The 21,157-nt window shown below is 45.2% G+C and overlaps 1 protein-coding gene across 1 annotated transcript in view; it reads right to left on the bottom strand.

Annotated features, from left to right (window-relative positions):
• The window catches only part of LOC137425435 (core histone macro-H2A.1), an 85,529-nt gene that overhangs the window by 7,167 nt on the left and 57,205 nt on the right, over window positions 1-21,157 (bottom strand). Inside the window, exons 4-8 of the mRNA XM_068113872.2 lie at window positions 12,634-12,840; window positions 12,408-12,515; window positions 12,218-12,317; window positions 11,723-11,812; window positions 680-857 (exon numbers count right to left, since the gene is read on the bottom strand). Coding sequence (XP_067969973.1) covers window positions 680-857; window positions 11,723-11,812; window positions 12,218-12,317; window positions 12,408-12,515; window positions 12,634-12,840 — 683 coding nt within the window. The remainder of the gene's footprint in view (window positions 1-679; window positions 858-11,722; window positions 11,813-12,217; window positions 12,318-12,407; window positions 12,516-12,633; window positions 12,841-21,157) is intronic.

The following is a 21,157-nucleotide window of genomic DNA, read 5'->3' as shown; positions in this document are numbered from 1 at the left end:
GTTGTTTTATGCAGCTTCTTTGACTAGAAGGGCTGAATGATAACTACACTACTCACAATCAGTTAGGGATATTGTGGGAGTGAGTTAATTTTTTTTATAGGGGTTAGGGTTATGGTATTGAAATCAAGAATGCTATGTTTTTTCACACTCATTAATAACCATAGAATTAGGACAAACAACTTTTTTCAACATAATTAATACACAAAATCAACCACACCGAAGAACCTGCCGATATCCCTAACTTATTGTGAGTAGTGTATGTATGTATGAAGTCCTAGTCACAGTTGGGGATAGTCGATTAGGTGAGTGCTGATTGGCTGTTCCCTCCAATTATAGGTGAGAGATGTGATTGAGCCTAAATGCAGGGTCGTTTTATTTCCTGTATTATCTTCTGTAGTGCTTGTGAGTATCTGATGCATTGAGCAAAAACTGGGTATCAATTATAAGCATTAAAATGTTACAAATGCAGTGTTTGCCAATTTTTTTATCCCTTTATCACAGAACTGTGACATATGGCAGTAAAATATGGGATTCTTTAGCATAATCTGGGATATTTGACATGTATAAGAAGGTTTTTTTGATGAAGAAGGAAGCTCAGTTATATTGATGGCAGGATAAAATGTGAGAGTAAGATAAATCGCTCGAGTGTTTGTAATAATGTTTTAGAGTAATACCATACCGTGATGTTGCCAGAGCAGGAAATGCAACAGACTTCAGTTTGTGTTGATCTGCAAGCCCGAGACAGGCACGCACAACACGCTCCAGCTGCTCTTCACAGCGATCTGTGCCCCAGCTTGGTGCATGGCAGTGGATCACCAGCTTCGCCACAAGGCCCGTACCACCAGAGCTGGCCACCGCTGACATGGGAATAGCAAACAAAGCAGGAAATGATGGTCTGGAGCAACATTCAGCCTATGATGCTTATAATCTCTCCCCCAAGACAGTTTGGTCGTTTTTCTAATATTATTCATTATTCAAGACAGGTTGAACCAATTATTTTGTCTTGAAAAAAAAAAACATCTTTCACTCAGTTCAAAATTAAAGATAACTAGAAAGCATCTGAAAATGCAAGGCCCGTCCATGTCCGTTTGTATTCAGACGTCTTCTTCTTCCGTATGCTCAAAATAACGAAAAGTTTTTTTTTAAATACAAAATGAAAATTAATGATTTTATGCAGCCTTGACTTTTGAGCTTTAGATTTAAAAAAAAGGAATCAGCTTCTGGCTTTTGATTGGTTCACCAATTATGTGACCCAATATGCAAATTCTTAAAATTTCAGGCCAATTAGATGAAAATTGACAATTTTATGCAACCTTTTGATCTAAAAAAAACAATGGACTCCTACTTTTTGATTAGTGAACCAATTCAGTGACCTGATATGCAATTTTTTTTAAATTTCAGGCTAATTGAGTGAAAATTGGTGAGTTTACGCAACCTTGACCTTTTGATCTAAAAAAAATTATTAATTTGCCTTCTCCATATTCTCATAATAAAGCTTTGTTAAAAATTAAATAACAAAACTCGAATGGTAAATTTCAATTTCAGGTCAATTGGATGAAAATTGATGATTTTATGTGACAATGACCTTTAACCTTTTGGCAAAATTATTAATTTGTCTTCTCCATTTTTCATAATAAAGCTTTGTTGAAAATTTGATGACAAAACTCAAATGGTAAATGAGAATTTCAGGTAAATTGGATGAAAATTTATGACTTTAGGTGATGCTGACCTTTGACCTTTTGACTTATTGCCACAATTATTAATTCGCTTTCTCTGTATTATCATAATAAAGCTTTGGTGAAAATTTGATGACAAAACTCAAATGGTAAATGAGAATTTCAGGTAAATTGGATGAAAATTTATGACTTTAGGTGATGCTGACCTTTGAACTTTTGACTTATTGCCACAATTATTAATTCGCTTTCTTTGTATTATCATAATAAAGCTTTGGTGAAAATTTGATGAGAATAGCTCAAATGGTAAAAAGGTAAAACGTGGACAGACACGCACACATGCACACACACACACGTGCACACACACACACACACACACACACACACACACACACACACACACACACACACACACACACACACACACACACACACACACACACACACACACACACCACAGAAGTGATTGCTAAACCCCGTCTCCTGCTCCAATCTGATATCTTTCTAATCTAAAAGTTTGATACAAAATTTTTTAATGATGCATTTAAACATGGTGACTCGACATCATTTTGCTCAAATCCAAATTGCCTCAATCGCCCTCTTATGTTATATCTAAGCTTATGGAAAAACTAAACGACATTAGGAGAATTAAAGTGGAGCCCTCACACATGTAGTAGGGAAATCCCATCTACCATATGTCTGTGTGTTGTCTTTTTTATGTTGAAGACTCTAGTCACAGACTATATAGTTCTCATCGAGGCCAGGCCTTTAATAAAATAACTGTTGTAGCGGCTACCGCTGGGTTTTCACAATCGCCTTGCACCTATCAAGGACGCGGAGCGATCACCATGCCGGGCTCGTCCAGGACGCCCGGGCAGGCCCGCGCTCAACTTGCCAGGCCTCGGTCGGGACGCCCAGGCATGCCCGGGCATGCCCGGGCAGGCTCGCCCTCAACTTGCCAGGCCGCAGCCAGGACGCTGGGCCACGCCCCCTCTCGCCTTTCCTGGGCAAACGCTCCGGGATAATATGTATATATATTGCTGCCCGATAAACGGGCTTTTCAGAGTGCCTGAGTGTTTGGTTTGATTAAAGCAACTCGGATGAATTCCAGCTTTTTGTCGCGTCCATTCTTCCGATCGACGTGGGAGCCCCAGCTCCTTCACTGTATTGATAAATGTGAGGAAAGAGAACTAGAGAGAGAATGTAAAGGTAAGGAGTGAAAATGAGTAAGAAAAGTGTATGTTTGTTTGCGAGAAAGAGAGATTGAAGCTAGCCTGGTAGTTCCAGTTTGAGTGAGACAGAAATTAAGACCAGAAATCCAGACACGGAGAGTGTAACATGGTTCCGGGAACTTTAACGCTCATAAGTCTGAACGATAGTACTACCCTGAGCGGTTGCTGTCTACAACTTTACCCCAATGTTTTCTCCCACTAGAATTGCTTTGAATTATCATGTACTTTGGCCTTGAAGCGAAGGACATGAATTCCATTTTATATCAAGATAATTTTGTGGACAGACAGCTCGGTGAATTTTGAACTTGGTGACAGCAATTTTGGACGTTACAACAGTTACTTGTTGGTAAAGGTAAATAAGGTAACGTTAAATCAGTCCATTATCGAGCTATGCTTCAAAATTCCTTTTTACATTTGTGGAATAGGAGTTTGATATGGATGTAAATTGACTCATGAAATAACTCCCAACACTGCGAGAGTTGCATGTCCATGTTGCATGTCCATGAAGCTTTTAAAGATCGCATACTCACACCGTAGCTGCAAGCAGAGTGCGTGAGTATTGTGATGATCCCATCTGTGTATATTTGTCTATTTGTCTGTAGAATAACTGAACAATGATGGTAGCTATAAACACCAAATTTGGCACAGATTCATACTGTGAATGTCTGAGATCGTTTCAACTTTGAGGTCACAAAGAGAAACATGAAATTCAGTACAGGACTATTTTTACTGATCGCACAGCCTTATGTGAGGCTAAATGAAGTCAACCACGTGGCCGCAGGTGAGCTGAAGTCAACACACATTTTATCCACACATACATAAAATAAATGTGGTGCATTTTTTACGATGATTTTTCACCGGCAATTCGCCGTATTACAAGGCTTAATTATAACTTTAGACATAAGTGATAGTTTATATAAAAGTACCAACAAAGCTTCACAAATATTAATATACACCCTAACTTAGGCGTTGTGTCCCCATTCCCATGTACATCAAATCACAAAACAACCATGATTTCTCTCTTAGAAGAGAAACATAACGCACAAATCAGCATCTCCCTCGAGTGCATTCTAGTTTCTCTCTATGTGAAATGGCATTGCCCAAAGGTAGACCGAGCCTAAGTCCATGCACTTATTTTCAATGGGGACATCTGTGGGAGGGAGAGGGCTTTGGGGGAGGAGGCATGAGAATGGGGGGGGGGGGGGGGGGTTGTGTAGGGGAGGTAAAAACCACATAGACTTCCAGGAAAGAAGTCGGAATTTCAGAAAAGTGGATCTGGGATGAATTAACGGGGGTAGAAAAGATCAAGGTTTTGGATGGGGGAAGCTAAGAGATAATTTGAAGTGTCAAATATTCATACAAAACCTACATGAAGAGCTGAGTATGGAGGTTGTGAAATAGTGCAACTCCATTGAGGAGGAATTGTCACAGAGTAGTAATGGCATAGGAAGTAGGAGGAGGGGGACGGGGGGTAGTGCTCTTCCACTTTCAAAAGTGGAAAGGGGTCTAATAACATGTTCCCCCCTCCTCCCCCACTCCACTTTTCAACTATCCATGAATGTAAACAGTCTCTTCGAAAAAGGGGTAACCAAGTGTATCGTGGCAATCATTCATATTGAGAAGATAGAGTGGCGCTCCTTGTGTTAGACACCTGATTACTCAGCATAAATCTTTTGGGAGGGGAGGAGCATGTCTCAGAGCCCCTAGCATGCTTCCAGCACATGTAAGTAATGATAGTACCTTTTTTACAACTTGGGGACTCCCCACTTTTGATCAAGTTCCTATGCCCCTGAGTAGTGATTAATTTATTGTCATTTGGAGGAAGTGCTTTGGTAAAATGGTGGTTAGACTGAACATGCTGTTCACCAAGAATAAATTTCCAAGAATTATTGTCCATAATAAATGAATAAATCATTGATTTATACACATTAAAACTTTTCAATCACAACTGTAAATGTGTCAACATTTAATGGGCTACACTGTGCCAATGTAGTGTGTCCATACGACACTGTGCCAATGTAGTAGGTCCATACTACACTGTTCTAATGTAGTGTGTCCATACTACACTGTTCTAATGTAGTGTGTGTGTATACTACACTGTTCTAATGTAGTGTGTCCATACTACACTGTGCCAATGTAGTGGGTCCATACCACACTGTGCCAATGTAGTGGGTCCATACTACACTGTGCCAATGTAGTGTGTCCATACTACACTGTTCTAATGTAGTGTGTCCATACTACACTGTTCTAATGTAGTGTGTCCATACGACACTGTGCCAATGTAGTAGGTCCATACTACACTGTTCTAATGTAGTGTGTCCATACCACACTGTGCCAATGTAGTGGGTCCATACTACACTGTGCCAATGTAGTGTGTCCATACTACACTGTTCTAATGTAGTGTGTCCATACGACACTGTGCCAATGTAGTAGGTCCATACTACACTGTTCTAATGTAGTGTGTCCATACTACACTGTTCTAATGTAGTGTGTGTGCATACTACACTGTTCTAATGTAGTGTGTCCATACTACACTGTTCTAATGTAGTGTGTCCATACGACACTGTTCTAATGTAGTGTGTCCATACTACACTGTTCTAATGTAGTGTGTGTGCATACTACACTGTTCTAATGTAGTGTGTCCATACTACACTGTGCCAATGTAGTGTGTCCATACGACACTGTTCTAATGTAGTGTGTCCATACGACACTGTGCCAATGTAGTAGGTCCATACTACACTGTTCTAATGTAGTGGGTCCATACTACACTGTTCTAATGTAGTGTGTGTGCATACTACACTGTTCTAATGTAGTGTGTCCATACTACACTGTGCCAATGTAGTGGGTCCATACCACACTGTGCCAATGTAGTGGGTCCATACCACACTGTGCCAATGTAGTGGGTCCATACTACACTGTGCCAATGTAGTGTGTCCATACTACACTGTTCTAATGTAGTGTGTCCATACTACACTGTGCCAATGTAGTGGGTCCATACTACACTGTGCCAATGTAGTGGGTCCATACTACACTGTTCTAATGTAGTGTGTCCATACTACACTGTGCCAATGTAGTGTGTCCATACTACACTGTGCCAATGTAGTGTGTCCATACGACACTGTGCCAATGTAGTAGGTCCATACTACACTGTTCTAATGTAGTGTGTCCATACTACACTGTTCTAATGTAGTGTGTGTGCATACTACACTGTTCTAATGTAGTGTGTCCATACTACACTGTGCCAATGTAGTGGGTCCATACCACACTGTGCCAATGTAGTGGGTCCATACTACACTGTGCCAATGTAGTGTGTCCATACTACACTGTTCTAATGTAGTGTGTCCATACGACACTGTGCCAATGTAGTAGGTCCATACTACACTGTTCTAATGTAGTGTGTCCATACTACACTGTTCTAATGTAGTGTGTGTGCATACTACACTGTTCTAATGTAGTGTGTCCATACTACACTGTTCTAATGTAGTGTGTCCATACGACACTGTGCCAATGTAGTGTGTCCATACTACACTGTTCTAATGTAGTGTGTCCATACGACACTGTGCCAATGTAGTAGGTCCATACTACACTGTTCTAATGTAGTGTGTCCATACTACACTGTTCTAATGTAGTGTGTGTGCATACTACACTGTTCTAATGTAGTGTGTCCATACTACACTGTTCTAATGTAGTGTGTCCATACGACACTGTGCCAATGTAGTGTGTCCATACTACACTGTTCTAATGTAGTGTGTCCATACGACACTGTGCCAATGTAGTAGGTCCATACTACACTGTTCTAATGTAGTGTGTCCATACTACACTGTTCTAATGTAGTGTGTGTGCATACTACACTGTTCTAATGTAGTGTGTCCATACTACACTGTGCCAATGTAGTGGGTCCATACCACACTGTGCCAATGTAGTGGGTCCATACCACACTGTGCCAATGTAGTGGGTCCATACTACACTGTGCCAATGTAGTGTGTCCATACTACACTGTTCTAATGTAGTGTGTCCATACTACACTGTGCCAATGTAGTGGGTCCATACTACACTGTGCCAATGTAGTGGGTCCATACTACACTGTTCTAATGTAGTGTGTCCATACTACACTGTGCCAATGTAGTGTGTCCATACTACACTGTGCCAATGTAGTGGGTCCATACTACACTGTTCTAATGTAGTGTGTCCATACTACACTGTGCCAATGTAGTGTGTCCATACTACACTGTGCCAATGTAGTGTGTCCATACTACACTGCGCCAATGTAGTGTGTCCGTACTACACTGCGCCAATGTAGTGTGTCCATACTACACTGTGCCAATGTAGTGTGTCCATACTACACTGTTCTAATGTAGTGTGTCCATACTACACTGCGCCAATGTAGTGTGTCCATACTACACTGTGCCAATGTAGTGGGTCCATACCACATTGTGCCAATGTAGTGGGTCCATACTACACTGTTCCAATGTAGTGTGTCCATACTACACTGTTCTAATGTAGTGTGTCCATACTACACTGTTCTAATGTAGTGTGTCCATACTACACTGTTCTAATGTAGTGTGTCCATACTACACTGTGCCAATGTAGTGTGTCCATACTACACTGTTCTAATGTAGTGTGTCCATACTACACTGTTCTAATGTAGTGTGTCCATACTACACTGTTCTAATGTAGTGTGTCCATACTACACTGTTCTAATGTAGTGTGTCCATACTACACTGTTCTAATGTAGTGTGTCCATACTACACTGTGCCAATGTAGTGGGTCCATAGTACACTGTGCCAATGTAGTGGGTCCATACTACACTGTGCCAATGTAGTGGGTCCATACCACACTGTTCCAATGTAGTGGGTCCATACCACACTGTTCCAATGTAGTGGGTCCATACTACACTGTGCCAATGTAGTGTGTCCATACTACACTGTTCTAATGTAGTGTGTCCATACTACACTGTGCCAATGTAGTGGGTCCATACTACACTGTGCCAAAGTAGTGGGTCCATACCACACTGTTTCAATGTAGTGGGTCCATACTACACTGTGCCAATGTAGTGGGTCCATACTACACTGTGCCAATGTAGTGTATCCATAGTACACTGTTCTAATGTAGTGTGTCCATACTACACTGTGCCAATGTAGTGGGTCCATACTACACTGTGCCAATGTAGTGGGTCCATACGACACTGTTCCAATGTAGTGGGTCCATACTACACTGTGCCAATGTAGTGGGTCCATACTACACTGTGCCAATGTAGTGGGTCCATACTACACTGTGCCAATGTAGTGGGTCCATACTACACTGTGCCAATGTAGTGGGTCCATACTACACTGTGCCAATGTAGTGTGTCCATACTACACTGTGCCAATTTAGTGTGTCCATACTACACTGTGCCAATGTAGTGTGTCCATACTACACTGTGCCAATGTAGTGGGTCCATACTACACTGTGCCAATGTAGTGTGTCCATACTACACTGTGCCAATGTAGTGTGTCCATACTACACTGTGCCAATGTAGTGGGTCCATACTACACTGTGCCAATGCAGTAGGTCCATACTACACTGTGCCAATGTAGTGGGTCCATACTACACTGTGCCAATGTAGTGTGTCCATACTACAATGTGCCAATGTAGTGGGTCCATACTACACTGTGCCAATGTAGTGGGTCCATACTACACTGTGCCAATGTAGTGGTTCCATACTACACTGTGCCAATGTAGTGGGTCCATACTACACTGTGCCAATGTAGTGGGTCCATACTACACTGTGCCAATGTCGTGGGTCCATACTACACTGTGCCAATGTAGTGGGTCCATACTACACTGTGCCAATGTAGTGGGTCCATACTACACTGTGCCAATGTAGTGGGTCCATACTACACTGTGCCAATGTAGTGGGTCCATACTACACTGTGCCAATGTAGTAGGTCCATACTACACTGTGCCAATGTAGTGGATCCATACTACACTGTGCCAATGTAGTAGGTCCATACTACACTGTTCTAATGTAGTGTGTCCATACTACACTGTTCTAATGTAGTGTGTGTGCATACTACACTGTTCTAATGTAGTGTGTCCATACTACACTGTGCCAATGTAGTGGGTCCATACCACACTGTGCCAATGTAGTGGGTCCATACTACACTGTGCCAATGTAGTGTGTCCATACTACACTGTTCTAATGTAGTGTGTCCATACGACACTGTGCCAATGTAGTAGGTCCATACTACACTGTTCTAATGTAGTGTGTCCATACTACACTGTTCTAATGTAGTGTGTGTGCATACTACACTGTTCTAATGTAGTGTGTCCATACTACACTGTTCTAATGTAGTGTGTCCATACGACACTGTGCCAATGTAGTGTGTCCATACTACACTGTTCTAATGTAGTGTGTCCATACGACACTGTGCCAATGTAGTAGGTCCATACTACACTGTTCTAATGTAGTGTGTCCATACTACACTGTTCTAATGTAGTGTGTGTGCATACTACACTGTTCTAATGTAGTGTGTCCATACTACACTGTTCTAATGTAGTGTGTCCATACGACACTGTGCCAATGTAGTGTGTCCATACTACACTGTTCTAATGTAGTGTGTCCATACGACACTGTGCCAATGTAGTAGGTCCATACTACACTGTTCTAATGTAGTGTGTCCATACTACACTGTTCTAATGTAGTGTGTGTGCATACTACACTGTTCTAATGTAGTGTGTCCATACTACACTGTGCCAATGTAGTGGGTCCATACCACACTGTGCCAATGTAGTGGGTCCATACCACACTGTGCCAATGTAGTGGGTCCATACTACACTGTGCCAATGTAGTGTGTCCATACTACACTGTTCTAATGTAGTGTGTCCATACTACACTGTGCCAATGTAGTGGGTCCATACTACACTGTGCCAATGTAGTGGGTCCATACTACACTGTTCTAATGTAGTGTGTCCATACTACACTGTGCCAATGTAGTGTGTCCATACTACACTGTGCCAATGTAGTGGGTCCATACTACACTGTTCTAATGTAGTGTGTCCATACTACACTGTGCCAATGTAGTGTGTCCATACTACACTGTGCCAATGTAGTGTGTCCATACTACACTGCGCCAATGTAGTGTGTCCGTACTACACTGCGCCAATGTAGTGTGTCCATACTACACTGTGCCAATGTAGTGTGTCCATACTACACTGTTCTAATGTAGTGTGTCCATACTACACTGCGCCAATGTAGTGTGTCCATACTACACTGTGCCAATGTAGTGGGTCCATACCACATTGTGCCAATGTAGTGGGTCCATACTACACTGTTCCAATGTAGTGTGTCCATACTACACTGTTCTAATGTAGTGTGTCCATACTACACTGTTCTAATGTAGTGTGTCCATACTACACTGTTCTAATGTAGTGTGTCCATACTACACTGTGCCAATGTAGTGTGTCCATACTACACTGTTCTAATGTAGTGTGTCCATACTACACTGTTCTAATGTAGTGGGTCCATACTACACTGTGCCAATGTAGTGTGTCCATACTACAATGTGCCAATGTAGTGGGTCCATACTACACTGTGCCAATGTAGTGGGTCCATACTACACTGTGCCAATGTAGTGGTTCCATACTACACTGTGCCAATGTAGTGGGTCCATACTACACTGTGCCAATGTAGTGGGTCCATACTACACTGTGCCAATGTCGTGGGTCCATACTACACTGTGCCAATGTAGTGGGTCCATACTACACTGTGCCAATGTAGTGGGTCCATACTACACTGTGCCAATGTAGTGGGTCCATACTACACTGTGCCAATGTAGTGGGTCCATACTACACTGTGCCAATGTAGTAGGTCCATACTACACTGTGCCAATGTAGTGGATCCATACTACACTGTGCCAATGTAGTGGGTCCATACTACACTGTGCCAATGTAGTGGTTCATACTACACTGTGCCAATGTAGTGGATAGAGTGGTGTATGCTTTAGGTATCCCCAAATTAACGAACCTTCGAATAGCGAAGGTTCGTGACAACGATTGGCTTCATTTAGGGCTATTCGTCGTTCAATGAAGTTCTTCATTCGCTACAACGAAGGAGCCATCCCCATAACAGAGTGTCTGGTGATTGCGCAATGTCACTTCCGCGGTGATACGCTTTTCCCGCTGATTAACGTTTCAATGTGGAAATAACCCCTAAGAAATCTTGCAAATACATAATTAACTTTTCAGAATGAAAAGGCTAAAATTGTTGGACCGTGGGGTTTCCCCAGCCGCCTTCTTGTATGGAAACCTGGACTCAAGATTGTTTTGGTAAGTCTTACAACGAAATGAACCTTATTATTCTTTAACTGTCTTTATTATTCAGTAAATAATAATATTATGATGTCACTTGCAACTAAAACCATCGTTATACCAAGCATATGGATTGGCTAGTAGACCAAATAATTAGGGTTAGGAAATGGTGTAATTTTCCCATAGGAAATAACTGAAGACAAGCTTCTGCATAACGAAGGTTCGCTATACGAAGTGGTATAAAGGTACGTAACCCCTTCGTTAAGTGGGGAATACCTGCACTTCATACCAACAAATATCCATGTTTGACTTCAGCACACCACCCTGTACGTTATACCTGCAGCTCACTTCAGCTTATATGCTTTTATCATCAAACAAAAACTGAGCATTGAGTACAATCAAATTCAATAATCAGGTTACAGTGTTCAGGTGTAAATACTGAACTGTACAATAAATGAGAAATTTCCAGATGAAGAAACAGGGTTAGCTGAACATGGAAATTTTTCAATAGCAATGTTTTTGTCTCACCTCCAGCCACCTCTAGAGGACAACTACTTTTTCGTAGATCTTTAACCAAATCTACGAACTCCTTTCCACCAGCCTTCTCGAGTGCTGAACCTAAATAACCCCCAGAAAGAAAAGAGAATCAGAACATACAGAAATGAAACATGGATCTGCTATTCTTTATTTTACACTGGCTAAGGTTCCTCAGGGAACTTACAAAGATATGTCGGACAAGCACAAATAATACGAATCATGTGTGACTCAAAGATCCAATCTGAAACATCAGCTGATGAAGATATAGGTAAGGGAAATTAATTGTATTAGGGATAGAGTGGTGTATGCTTTAAGTTGTTGCTGAACATTATTAAGTTTACAATTTCTAAAAGGAGATTATCAGAGAAAAAAAAGGAAACGAAGCAGACATAATGTACCAAACAACTTTTTCTTGTCTAGCTGCAGAAGCGGATATCTCCAACCTTTTTGGGGGTCTGCTCACAGACAGAAGAAAGAAGGGCATACCTAGCTCATCTTTAAGATCAATGTCAGCAGAAGTGGGATGTACGATGGCCTCCACTGCAATGTCAGCCATATTGGCTACGTCACTCTGTGTCAGCGCCAGCTGTGGGAACAACCATGTACGATTAAAAATGGCAACACCCCAACATATATATATCTGTGAGAGGACCTTTGTGACCAGCATATTTCTCACCTTTTGTCCAAGGAAAAGGTTTTTAGTTGACAAAATGGTAAATCCTTCTCCTGGTCCATCATCAGACGTTCCTTCTGCTCCACCTTTTCCTCCATCAAGCTGCTTATCCTAGAGCAAGGAGGTTTACAAAGATAAAGATATATAAGCCTGCCAAAGACTTCAAAAGATTTTGGATCACAAAACAATTTAATACATAAAGAAACAAAATTTTAAAAAACAAGCTGACCTTGTCCACCTGTTTGCCACGCTTGCCCTTGCGTCCAGGTGTCTTTTTAACAACAGTCTTCTTTGGACTTGCCGATGGCTTGGGCTTTTTAATGGGGCTTGGCATCGGTGCTTCAATTTTGCCTTTAGCTCCTCTCTTCTTGGTGAGGAGTTCAGGGTGAATACGTGGCAGGACACCCCCACTGGCAATGGTTACTCCTCGCAGAAGCTTTGGGTCATAAGGCAAGAAACATCATCATCCCATGTGTGTGTGTGTGTGTGTGTGTGTGTATATATATATATATGTGTATGTATATGTATATATATATATATATGATCAAGGCACCTCCTAGCTTTAATGGTGAGCACCAGCCACGAATTATGTCTCACACGGTAAATACCGCATAACCCACAAGTAACCAACAGCCTGTCTGCCACACAGATCATCGTTCCCACCAGTGCAAACCAAAACCAGGGGGTGCGGTGCGATCGGCGGGGATAATAATCAACGAACATAACAGCGTGACGAGCGCTGTCCCGATCTCCTGTGGACCGAAGTCCTAGACCAAAGCGTCACCTCCGACCCAAAGGGTCTTCTGGAGGCTTCAGCCCGGCCACTCTGTCAACAGACAGAGATTTATTCATTGGTCCCCATTGGCTAAACATCAAGCAGAGCCGCCAATCCAGATTTCGGGCTTATTAACCCTCGTCAGGACGGCATACTGCAAAAAATCTAACCAATGAGGACCAAAATCGTCTATTAAGATGATCAAGGGTTGGGTCGGAGGTGACGCTTTGGTCTAGGACTTCGGTCCACAGGAGATCGGGACAGCGCTCGTCACGCTGTTATGTTCGTTGATTATTATCCCCGCCGATCGCACCGCACCCCCTGGTTTTGGTTTGCACTGGTGGGAACGATGGTCTGTGTGGCAGACAGGCTGTTGGTTCCTTGCGGGTTATGCGGTATTTACCGTGTGAGACATAATTCGTGGCTGGTGCTCACCATTAAAGCTAGGAGGTGCCTTGATCATCTTAATAGACGATTTTGGTCCTCATTGGTTAGATTTTTTGCAGTGTGCCGCCCTCTGGCGGTAAATAAGTACTGCATGCAAATCGGACCTGGCAGGAGTAATACCCTGCCGGTGGATTAAGGGGTCTCACTCCTATTAAGAGGAGTGGTCCCAACTGTATGACCATGCATTGTGGCCCTTCGGGGGGCATGATGCATGCGTTTGAATGACCATGCGCTTCCCCCTCGGGGTTGAGGCGCATGTGTATTGTTATGGGGACAGCCTTGTTGACGTTGTGCCTTGACCATGGGGTCAAGGTGCACGTCCAAGGCTGTTCAAATGTTTGACTTTTTACCTTTTTTCATAGTAAAAAAGGCAGGGCTTCCCTGTGGCCCCCAATACAGGTAAATAAAACTGCATGCAAATCGGACCTGGCAGGAGTAATGCCCTGCCGGTGGATTAAGGGGTCTCACTCCTATTAAGAGGAGTGGTCCCAACTGTATGACCATGCATTGTGGCCCTTCGGGGGGCATGATGCATGCGTTTGAATGACCATGCGTTTCCCCCTCGGGGTTGAGGCGCATGTGTATTGTTATTGGGACAGCCTTGTTGACGTTGTGCCTTGACCATGGGGTCAAGGTGCACGTCCAAGGCTGTTCAAATGTTTGACTTTTTACCTTTTTTCATAGTAAAAAAGGCAGGGCTTCCCTGTGGCCCCCAATACAGGTAAATAAAACTGCATGCAAATCGGACCTGGCAGGAGTAATGCCCTGCCGGTGGATTAAGGGGTCTCACTCCTATTAAGAGGAGTGGTCCCAACTGTATGACCATGCATTGTGGCCCTTTGGGGGGCATGATGCATGCGTTTGAATGACCATGCGTTTCCCCCTCGGGGTTGAGGCGCATGTGTATTGTTATGGGGACAGCCTTGTTGACGATGTGCCTTGACCATGGGGTCAAGGTGCACGTCCAAGGCTGTTCAAATGTTTGACTTTTTACCTTTTTTCTTGTAAAAAAGGCAGGGCTTCCCTGTGGCCCCCAATACAGGGAAAAAAACTGCATGCAAATCTGACCTGGCAGGAGTAATTCCCTGCCGGTGGATTAAGGGGTCTCACTCCTATTAAGAGGAGTGGTCCCACCTGTATGACCATGCATTGTGGCCCTCCGGGGGCATGATGCATGCGTTTGAATGAACCATGCGTTTCCCCCTCGGGGTTGAGGCGCATGTGTATTGTTATGGGGACAGCCTTGTTGACGATGTGCCTTGACCATGGGGTCAAGGTGCACGTCCAAGGCTGTTCAAATGTTTGACTTTTTACCTTTTTTCTTGTAAAAAAGGCAGGGCTTCCCTGTGGCCCCCAATACAGGACGCGAAAAACTGCATGGAAATCGGACCTGGCAGGAGTAATTCCCTGCCGGTGGATTAAGGGGTCTCACTCCTATTAAGAGGAGTGGTCCCACCTGTATGACCATGCATTGTGGCCCTCTGGGGGCATGATGCATGCGTTTTGAATGACCATGCGTTTCCCCCTCGGGGTTGAGGCGCATGTGTATTGTAATGGGGACAGCCTTGTTGACGATGTGCCTTGACCATGGGGTCAAGGTGCACGTCCAAGGCTGTTCAAATGTTTGACTTTTTACCTTTTTTCATGTAAAAAAGGCAGGCCTTCCGGGCGGGCCCTAAACGCTTGAACAAGTACTGCATGGAAATCTGACCTGGCAGGAGTAATTCCCTGCCAGTGGATTAAGGGGTCTCACTCCTATTAAGAGGAGTGGTCCCACCTGTATGACCATGCATTGTGGCCCTCTGGGGGCATGATGCATGCGTTTTGAATGACCATGCGTTTCCCCCTCGGGGTTGAGGCGCATGTGTATTGTAATGGGGACAGCCTTGTTGACGATGTGCCTTGACCATGGGGTCAAGGTGCACGTCCAAGGCTGTTCAAATGTTTGAATTTTTACCTTTTTTCTTGTAAAAAAGGCAGGCCTTCCGGGCGGGCCCTAAACGCTTGAACAAGTACTGCATGGAAATCTGACCTGGCAGGAGTAATGCCCTGCCGGTGGATTAAGGGGTCTCACTCCTATTAAGAGGAGTGGTCCCAACTGTATGACCATGCATTGTGGCCCTTTGGGGGGCATGATGCATGCGTTTGAATGACCATGCGGTTCCCCCTCGGGGTTGAGGCGCATGTGTATTGTTATGGGGACAGCCTTGTTGACGATGTGCCTTGACCATGGGGTCAAGGTGCACGTCCAAGGCTGTTCAAATGTTTGACTTTTTACCTTTTTTCTTGTAAAAAAGGCAGGGCTTCCCTGTGGCCCCCAATACAGGTAAATAAAACTGCATGCAAATCGGACCTGGCAGGAGTAATGCCCTGCCGGTGGATTAAGGGGTCTCACTCCTATTAAGAGGAGTGGTCCCACCTGTATGACCATGCATTGTGGCCCTTCGGGGGCATGATGCATGCGTTTGAATGACCATGCGCTTCCCCCTCGGGGTTGAGGCGCATGTGTATTGTAATGGGGACAGCCTTGTTGACGATGTGCCTTGACCATGGGGTCAAGGTGCACGTCCAAGGCTGTTCAAATGTTTGACTTTTTACCTTTTTTCTTGTAAAAAAGGCAGGGCTTCCCTGTGGCCCCCAATACAGGTAAATAAGTACTGCATGCAAATCGGACCTGGCAGGAGTAATACCCTGCCGGTGGATTAAGGGGTCTCACTCCTATTAAGAGGAGTGGTCCCAACTGTATGACCATGCATTGTGGCCCTTCGGGGGGCATGATGCATGCGTTTGAATGACCATGCGCTTCCCCCTCGGGGTTGAGGCGCATGTGTATTGTTATGGGGACAGCCTTGTTGACGTTGTGCCTTGACCATGGGGTCAAGGTGCACGTCCAAGGCTGTTCAAATGTTTGACTTTTTACCTTTTTTCATAGTAAAAAAGGCAGGGCTTCCCTGTGGCCCCCAATACAGGTAAATAAAACTGCATGCAAATCGGACCTGGCAGGAGTAATGCCCTGCCGGTGGATTAAGGGGTCTCACTCCTATTAAGAGGAGTGGTCCCAACTGTATGACCATGCATTGTGGCCCTTCGGGGGGCATGATGCATGCGTTTGAATGACCATGCGTTTCCCCCTCGGGGTTGAGGCGCATGTGTATTGTTATTGGGACAGCCTTGTTGACGTTGTGCCTTGACCATGGGGTCAAGGTGCACGTCCAAGGCTGTTCAAATGTTTGACTTTTTACCTTTTTTCATAGTAAAAAAGGCAGGGCTTCCCTGTGGCCCCCAATACAGGTAAATAAAACTGCATGCAAATCGGACCTGGCAGGAGTAATGCCCTGCCGGTGGATTAAGGGGTCTCACTCCTATTAAGAGGAGTGGTCCCAACTGTATGACCATGCATTGTGGCCCTTTGGGGGGCATGATGCATGCGTTTGAATGACCATGCGTTTCCCCCTCGGGGTTGAGGCGCATGTGTATTGTTATGGGGACAGCCTTGTTGACGATGTGCCTTGACCATGGGGTCAAGGTGCACGTCCAAGGCTGTTCAAATGTTTGACTTTTTACCTTTTTTCTTGTAAAAAAGGCAGGGCTTCCCTGTGGCCCCCAATACAGGGAAAAAAACTGCATGCAAATCTGACCTGGCAGGAGTAATTCCCTGCCGGTGGATTAAGGGGTCTCACTCCTATTAAGAGGAGTGGTCCCACCTGTATGACCATGCATTGTGGCCCTCCGGGGGCATGATGCATGCGTTTGAATGAACCATGCGTTTCCCCCTCGGGGTTGAGGCGCATGTGTATTGTTATGGGGACAGCCTTGTTGACGATGTGCCTTGACCATGGGGTCAAGGTGCACGTCCAAGGCTGTTCAAATGTTTGACTTTTTACCTTTTTTCTTGTAAAAAAGGCAGGGCTTCCCTGTGGCCCCCAATACAGGACGCGAAAAACTGCATGGAAATCGGACCTGGCAGGAGTAATTCCCTGCCGGTGGATTAAGGGGTCTCACTCCTATTAAGAGGAGTGGTCCCACCTGTATGACCATGCATTGTGGCCCTCTGGGGGCATGATGCATGCGTTTTGAATGACCATGCGTTTCCCCCTCGGGGTTGAGGCGCATGTGTATTGTAATGGGGACAGCCTTGTTGACGATGTGCCTTGACCATGGGGTCAAGGTGCACGTCCAAGGCTGTTCAAATGTTTGACTTTTTACCTTTTTTCATGTAAAAAAGGCAGGCCTTCCGGGCGGGCCCTAAACGCTTGAACAAGTACTGCATGGAAATCTGACCTGGCAGGAGTAATTCCCTGCCAGTGGATTAAGGGGTCTCACTCCTATTAAGAGGAGTGGTCCCACCTGTATGACCATGCATTGTGGCCCTCTGGGGGCATGATGCATGCGTTTTGAATGACCATGCGTTTCCCCCTCGGGGTTGAGGCGCATGTGTATTGTAATGGGGACAGCCTTGTTGACGATGTGCCTTGACCATGGGGTCAAGGTGCACGTCCAAGGCTGTTCAAATGTTTGAATTTTTACCTTTTTTCTTGTAAAAAAGGCAGGCCTTCCGGGCGGGCCCTAAACGCTTGAACAAGTACTGCATGGAAATCTGACCTGGCAGGAGTAATGCCCTGCCGGTGGATTAAGGGGTCTCACTCCTATTAAGAGGAGTGGTCCCAACTGTATGACCATGCATTGTGGCCCTTTGGGGGGCATGATGCATGCGTTTGAATGACCATGCGGTTCCCCCTCGGGGTTGAGGCGCATGTGTATTGTTATGGGGACAGCCTTGTTGACGATGTGCCTTGACCATGGGGTCAAGGTGCACGTCCAAGGCTGTTCAAATGTTTGACTTTTTACCTTTTTTCTTGTAAAAAAGGCAGGGCTTCCCTGTGGCCCCCAATACAGGTAAATAAAACTGCATGCAAATCGGACCTGGCAGGAGTAATGCCCTGCCGGTGGATTAAGGGGTCTCACTCCTATTAAGAGGAGTGGTCCCACCTGTATGACCATGCATTGTGGCCCTTCGGGGGCATGATGCATGCGTTTGAATGACCATGCGCTTCCCCCTCGGGGTTGAGGCGCATGTGTATTGTAATGGGGACAGCCTTGTTGACGATGTGCCTTGACCATGGGGTCAAGGTGCACGTCCAAGGCTGTTCAAATGTTTGACTTTTTACCTTTTTTCTTGTAAAAAAGGCAGGGCTTCCCTGTGGCCCCCAATACAGGTAAATAAAACTGCATGCAAATCTGACCTGGCAGGAGTAATTCCCTGCCGGTGGATTAAGGGGTCTCACTCCTATTAAGAGGAGTGGTCCCACCTGTATGACCATGCATTGTGGCCCTCCGGGGGCATGATGCATGCGTTTGAATGACCATGCGTTTCCCCCTCGGGGTTGAGGCGCATGTGTATTGTTATGGGGACAGCCTTGTTGACGATGTGCCTTGACCATGGGGTCAAGGTGCACGTCCAAGGCTGTTCAAATGTTTGACTTTTTACCTTTTTTCTTGTAAAAAAGGCAGGGCTTCCCTGTGGCCCCCAATACAGGTAAATAAAACTGCATGCAAATCGGACCTGGCAGGAGTAATGCCCTGCCGGTGGATTAAGGGGTCTCACTCCTATTAAGAGGAGTGGTCCCACCTGTATGACCATGCATTGTGGCCCTTCGGGGGCATGATGCATGCGTTTGAATGACCATGCGCTTCCCCCTCGGGGTTGAGGCGCATGTGTATTGTTATGGGGACAGCCTTGTTGACGATGTGCCTTGACCATGGGGTCAAGGTGCACGTCCAAGGCTGTTCAAATGTTTGACTTTTTACCTTTTTTCTTGTAAAAAAGGCAGGGCTTCCCTGTGGCCCCCAATACAGGTAAATAAAACTGCATGCAAATCTGACCTGGCAGGAGTAATTCCCTGCCGGTGGATTAAGGGGTCTCACTCCTATTAAGAGGAGTGGTCCCACCTGTATGACCATGCATTGTGGCCCTCCGGGGGCATGATGCATGCGTTTGAATGACCATGCGTTTCCCCCTCGGGGTTGAGGCGCATGTGTATTGTTATGGGGACAGCCTTGTTGACGATGTGCCTTGACCATGGGGTCAAGGTGCACGTCCAAGGCTGTTCAAATGTTTGACTTTTTACCTTTTTTCTTGTAAAAAAGGCAGGGCTTCCCTGTGGCCCCCAATACAGGTAAATAAAACTGCATGCAAATCGGACCTGGCAGGAGTAATTCCCTGCCGGTGGATTAAGGGGTCTCACTCCTATTAAGAGGAGTGGTCCCAACTGTATGACCATGCATTGTGGCCCTTTGGGGGGCATGATGCATGCGTTTGAATGACCATGCGTTTCCCCCTCGGGGTTGAGGCGCATGTGTATTGTTATGGGGACAGCCTTGTTGACGATGTGCCTTGACCATGGGGTCAAGGTGCACGTCCAAGGCTGTTCAAATGTTTGACTTTTTACCTTTTTTCTTGTAAAAAAGGCAGGGCTTCCCTGTGGCCCCCAATACAGGTTTAAAGACCTGCATGCAAATCGAACCTGGCAGGAGTAATGCCCTGCCGGTGGATTACGGGGTCTCACTCCTATTAAGAGGAGTGGTCCCAATTGTATGACCATGTATTGTGGCCCTTCGGGGGGCATGATGCATGCGTTTGAATGACCATGCGCTTCCCCCTCGGGGTTGAGGCGCATGTGTATTGTTATGGGGACAGCCTTGTTGACGATGTGCCTTGACCATGGGGTCAAGGTGCACGTCCAAGGCTGTTCGAATGTTTGACTTTTTACCTTTTTTCAGTGTAAAAAAGGCAGGCCTTTTTGAGCGGGCCCTAAACGCTTAAAGACCTGCATGCAAATCGGACCTGGCAGGAGTAATGCCCTGCTGGTGGATTAAGGGGTCTTACTCCTATTAAGAGGAGTGGTCCCAACTGTATGACCATGCATTGTGGCCCTTCGGGGGGCATGATGCATGCGTTTGAATGACCATGCGCTTCCCCCTCGGGGTTGAGGCGCATGTGTATTGTTATGGGGACAGCCTTGTTGACGATGTGCCTTGACCATGGGGTCAAGGTGCACGTCCAAGGCTGTTCGAATGTTTGACTTTTTACCTTTTTTCAGTGTAAAAAAGGCAGGCCTTTTTGAGCGGGCCCTAAACGCTTAAAGACCTGCATGCAAATCGGACCTGGCAGGAGTAATGCCCTGCCGGTGGATTAAGGGGTCTCACTCCTATTAAGAGGAGTGGTCCCAACTGTATGACCATGCATTGTGGCCCTTTGGGGGGCATGATGCATGTGTTTGAATGACCATGCGTTTCCCCCTCGGGGTTGAGGGGCATGGGTATTGTTATGGGGACAGCCTTGTTGACGATGTGCCTTGACCATGGGGTCAAGGTGCACGTCCAAGGCTGTTCAAATGTTTGACTTTTTACCTTTTTTCTTGTAAAAAAGGCAGGGCTTCCCTGTGGCCCCCAATACAGGTAAATAAAACTGCATGCAAATCGGACCTGGCAGGAGTAATGCCCTGCCGGTGGATTAAGGGGTCTCACTCCT

The sequence above is a fragment of the Myxine glutinosa genome, chromosome 4, assembly GCF_964187855.1.
Source record: "Myxine glutinosa chromosome 4, kmMyxGlut1.1, whole genome shotgun sequence".
In the NCBI taxonomy this organism is placed as follows: Eukaryota; Metazoa; Chordata; class Myxini; order Myxiniformes; family Myxinidae; genus Myxine; species Myxine glutinosa.
This window is presented reverse-complemented; position numbering and strand designations above follow the sequence as displayed.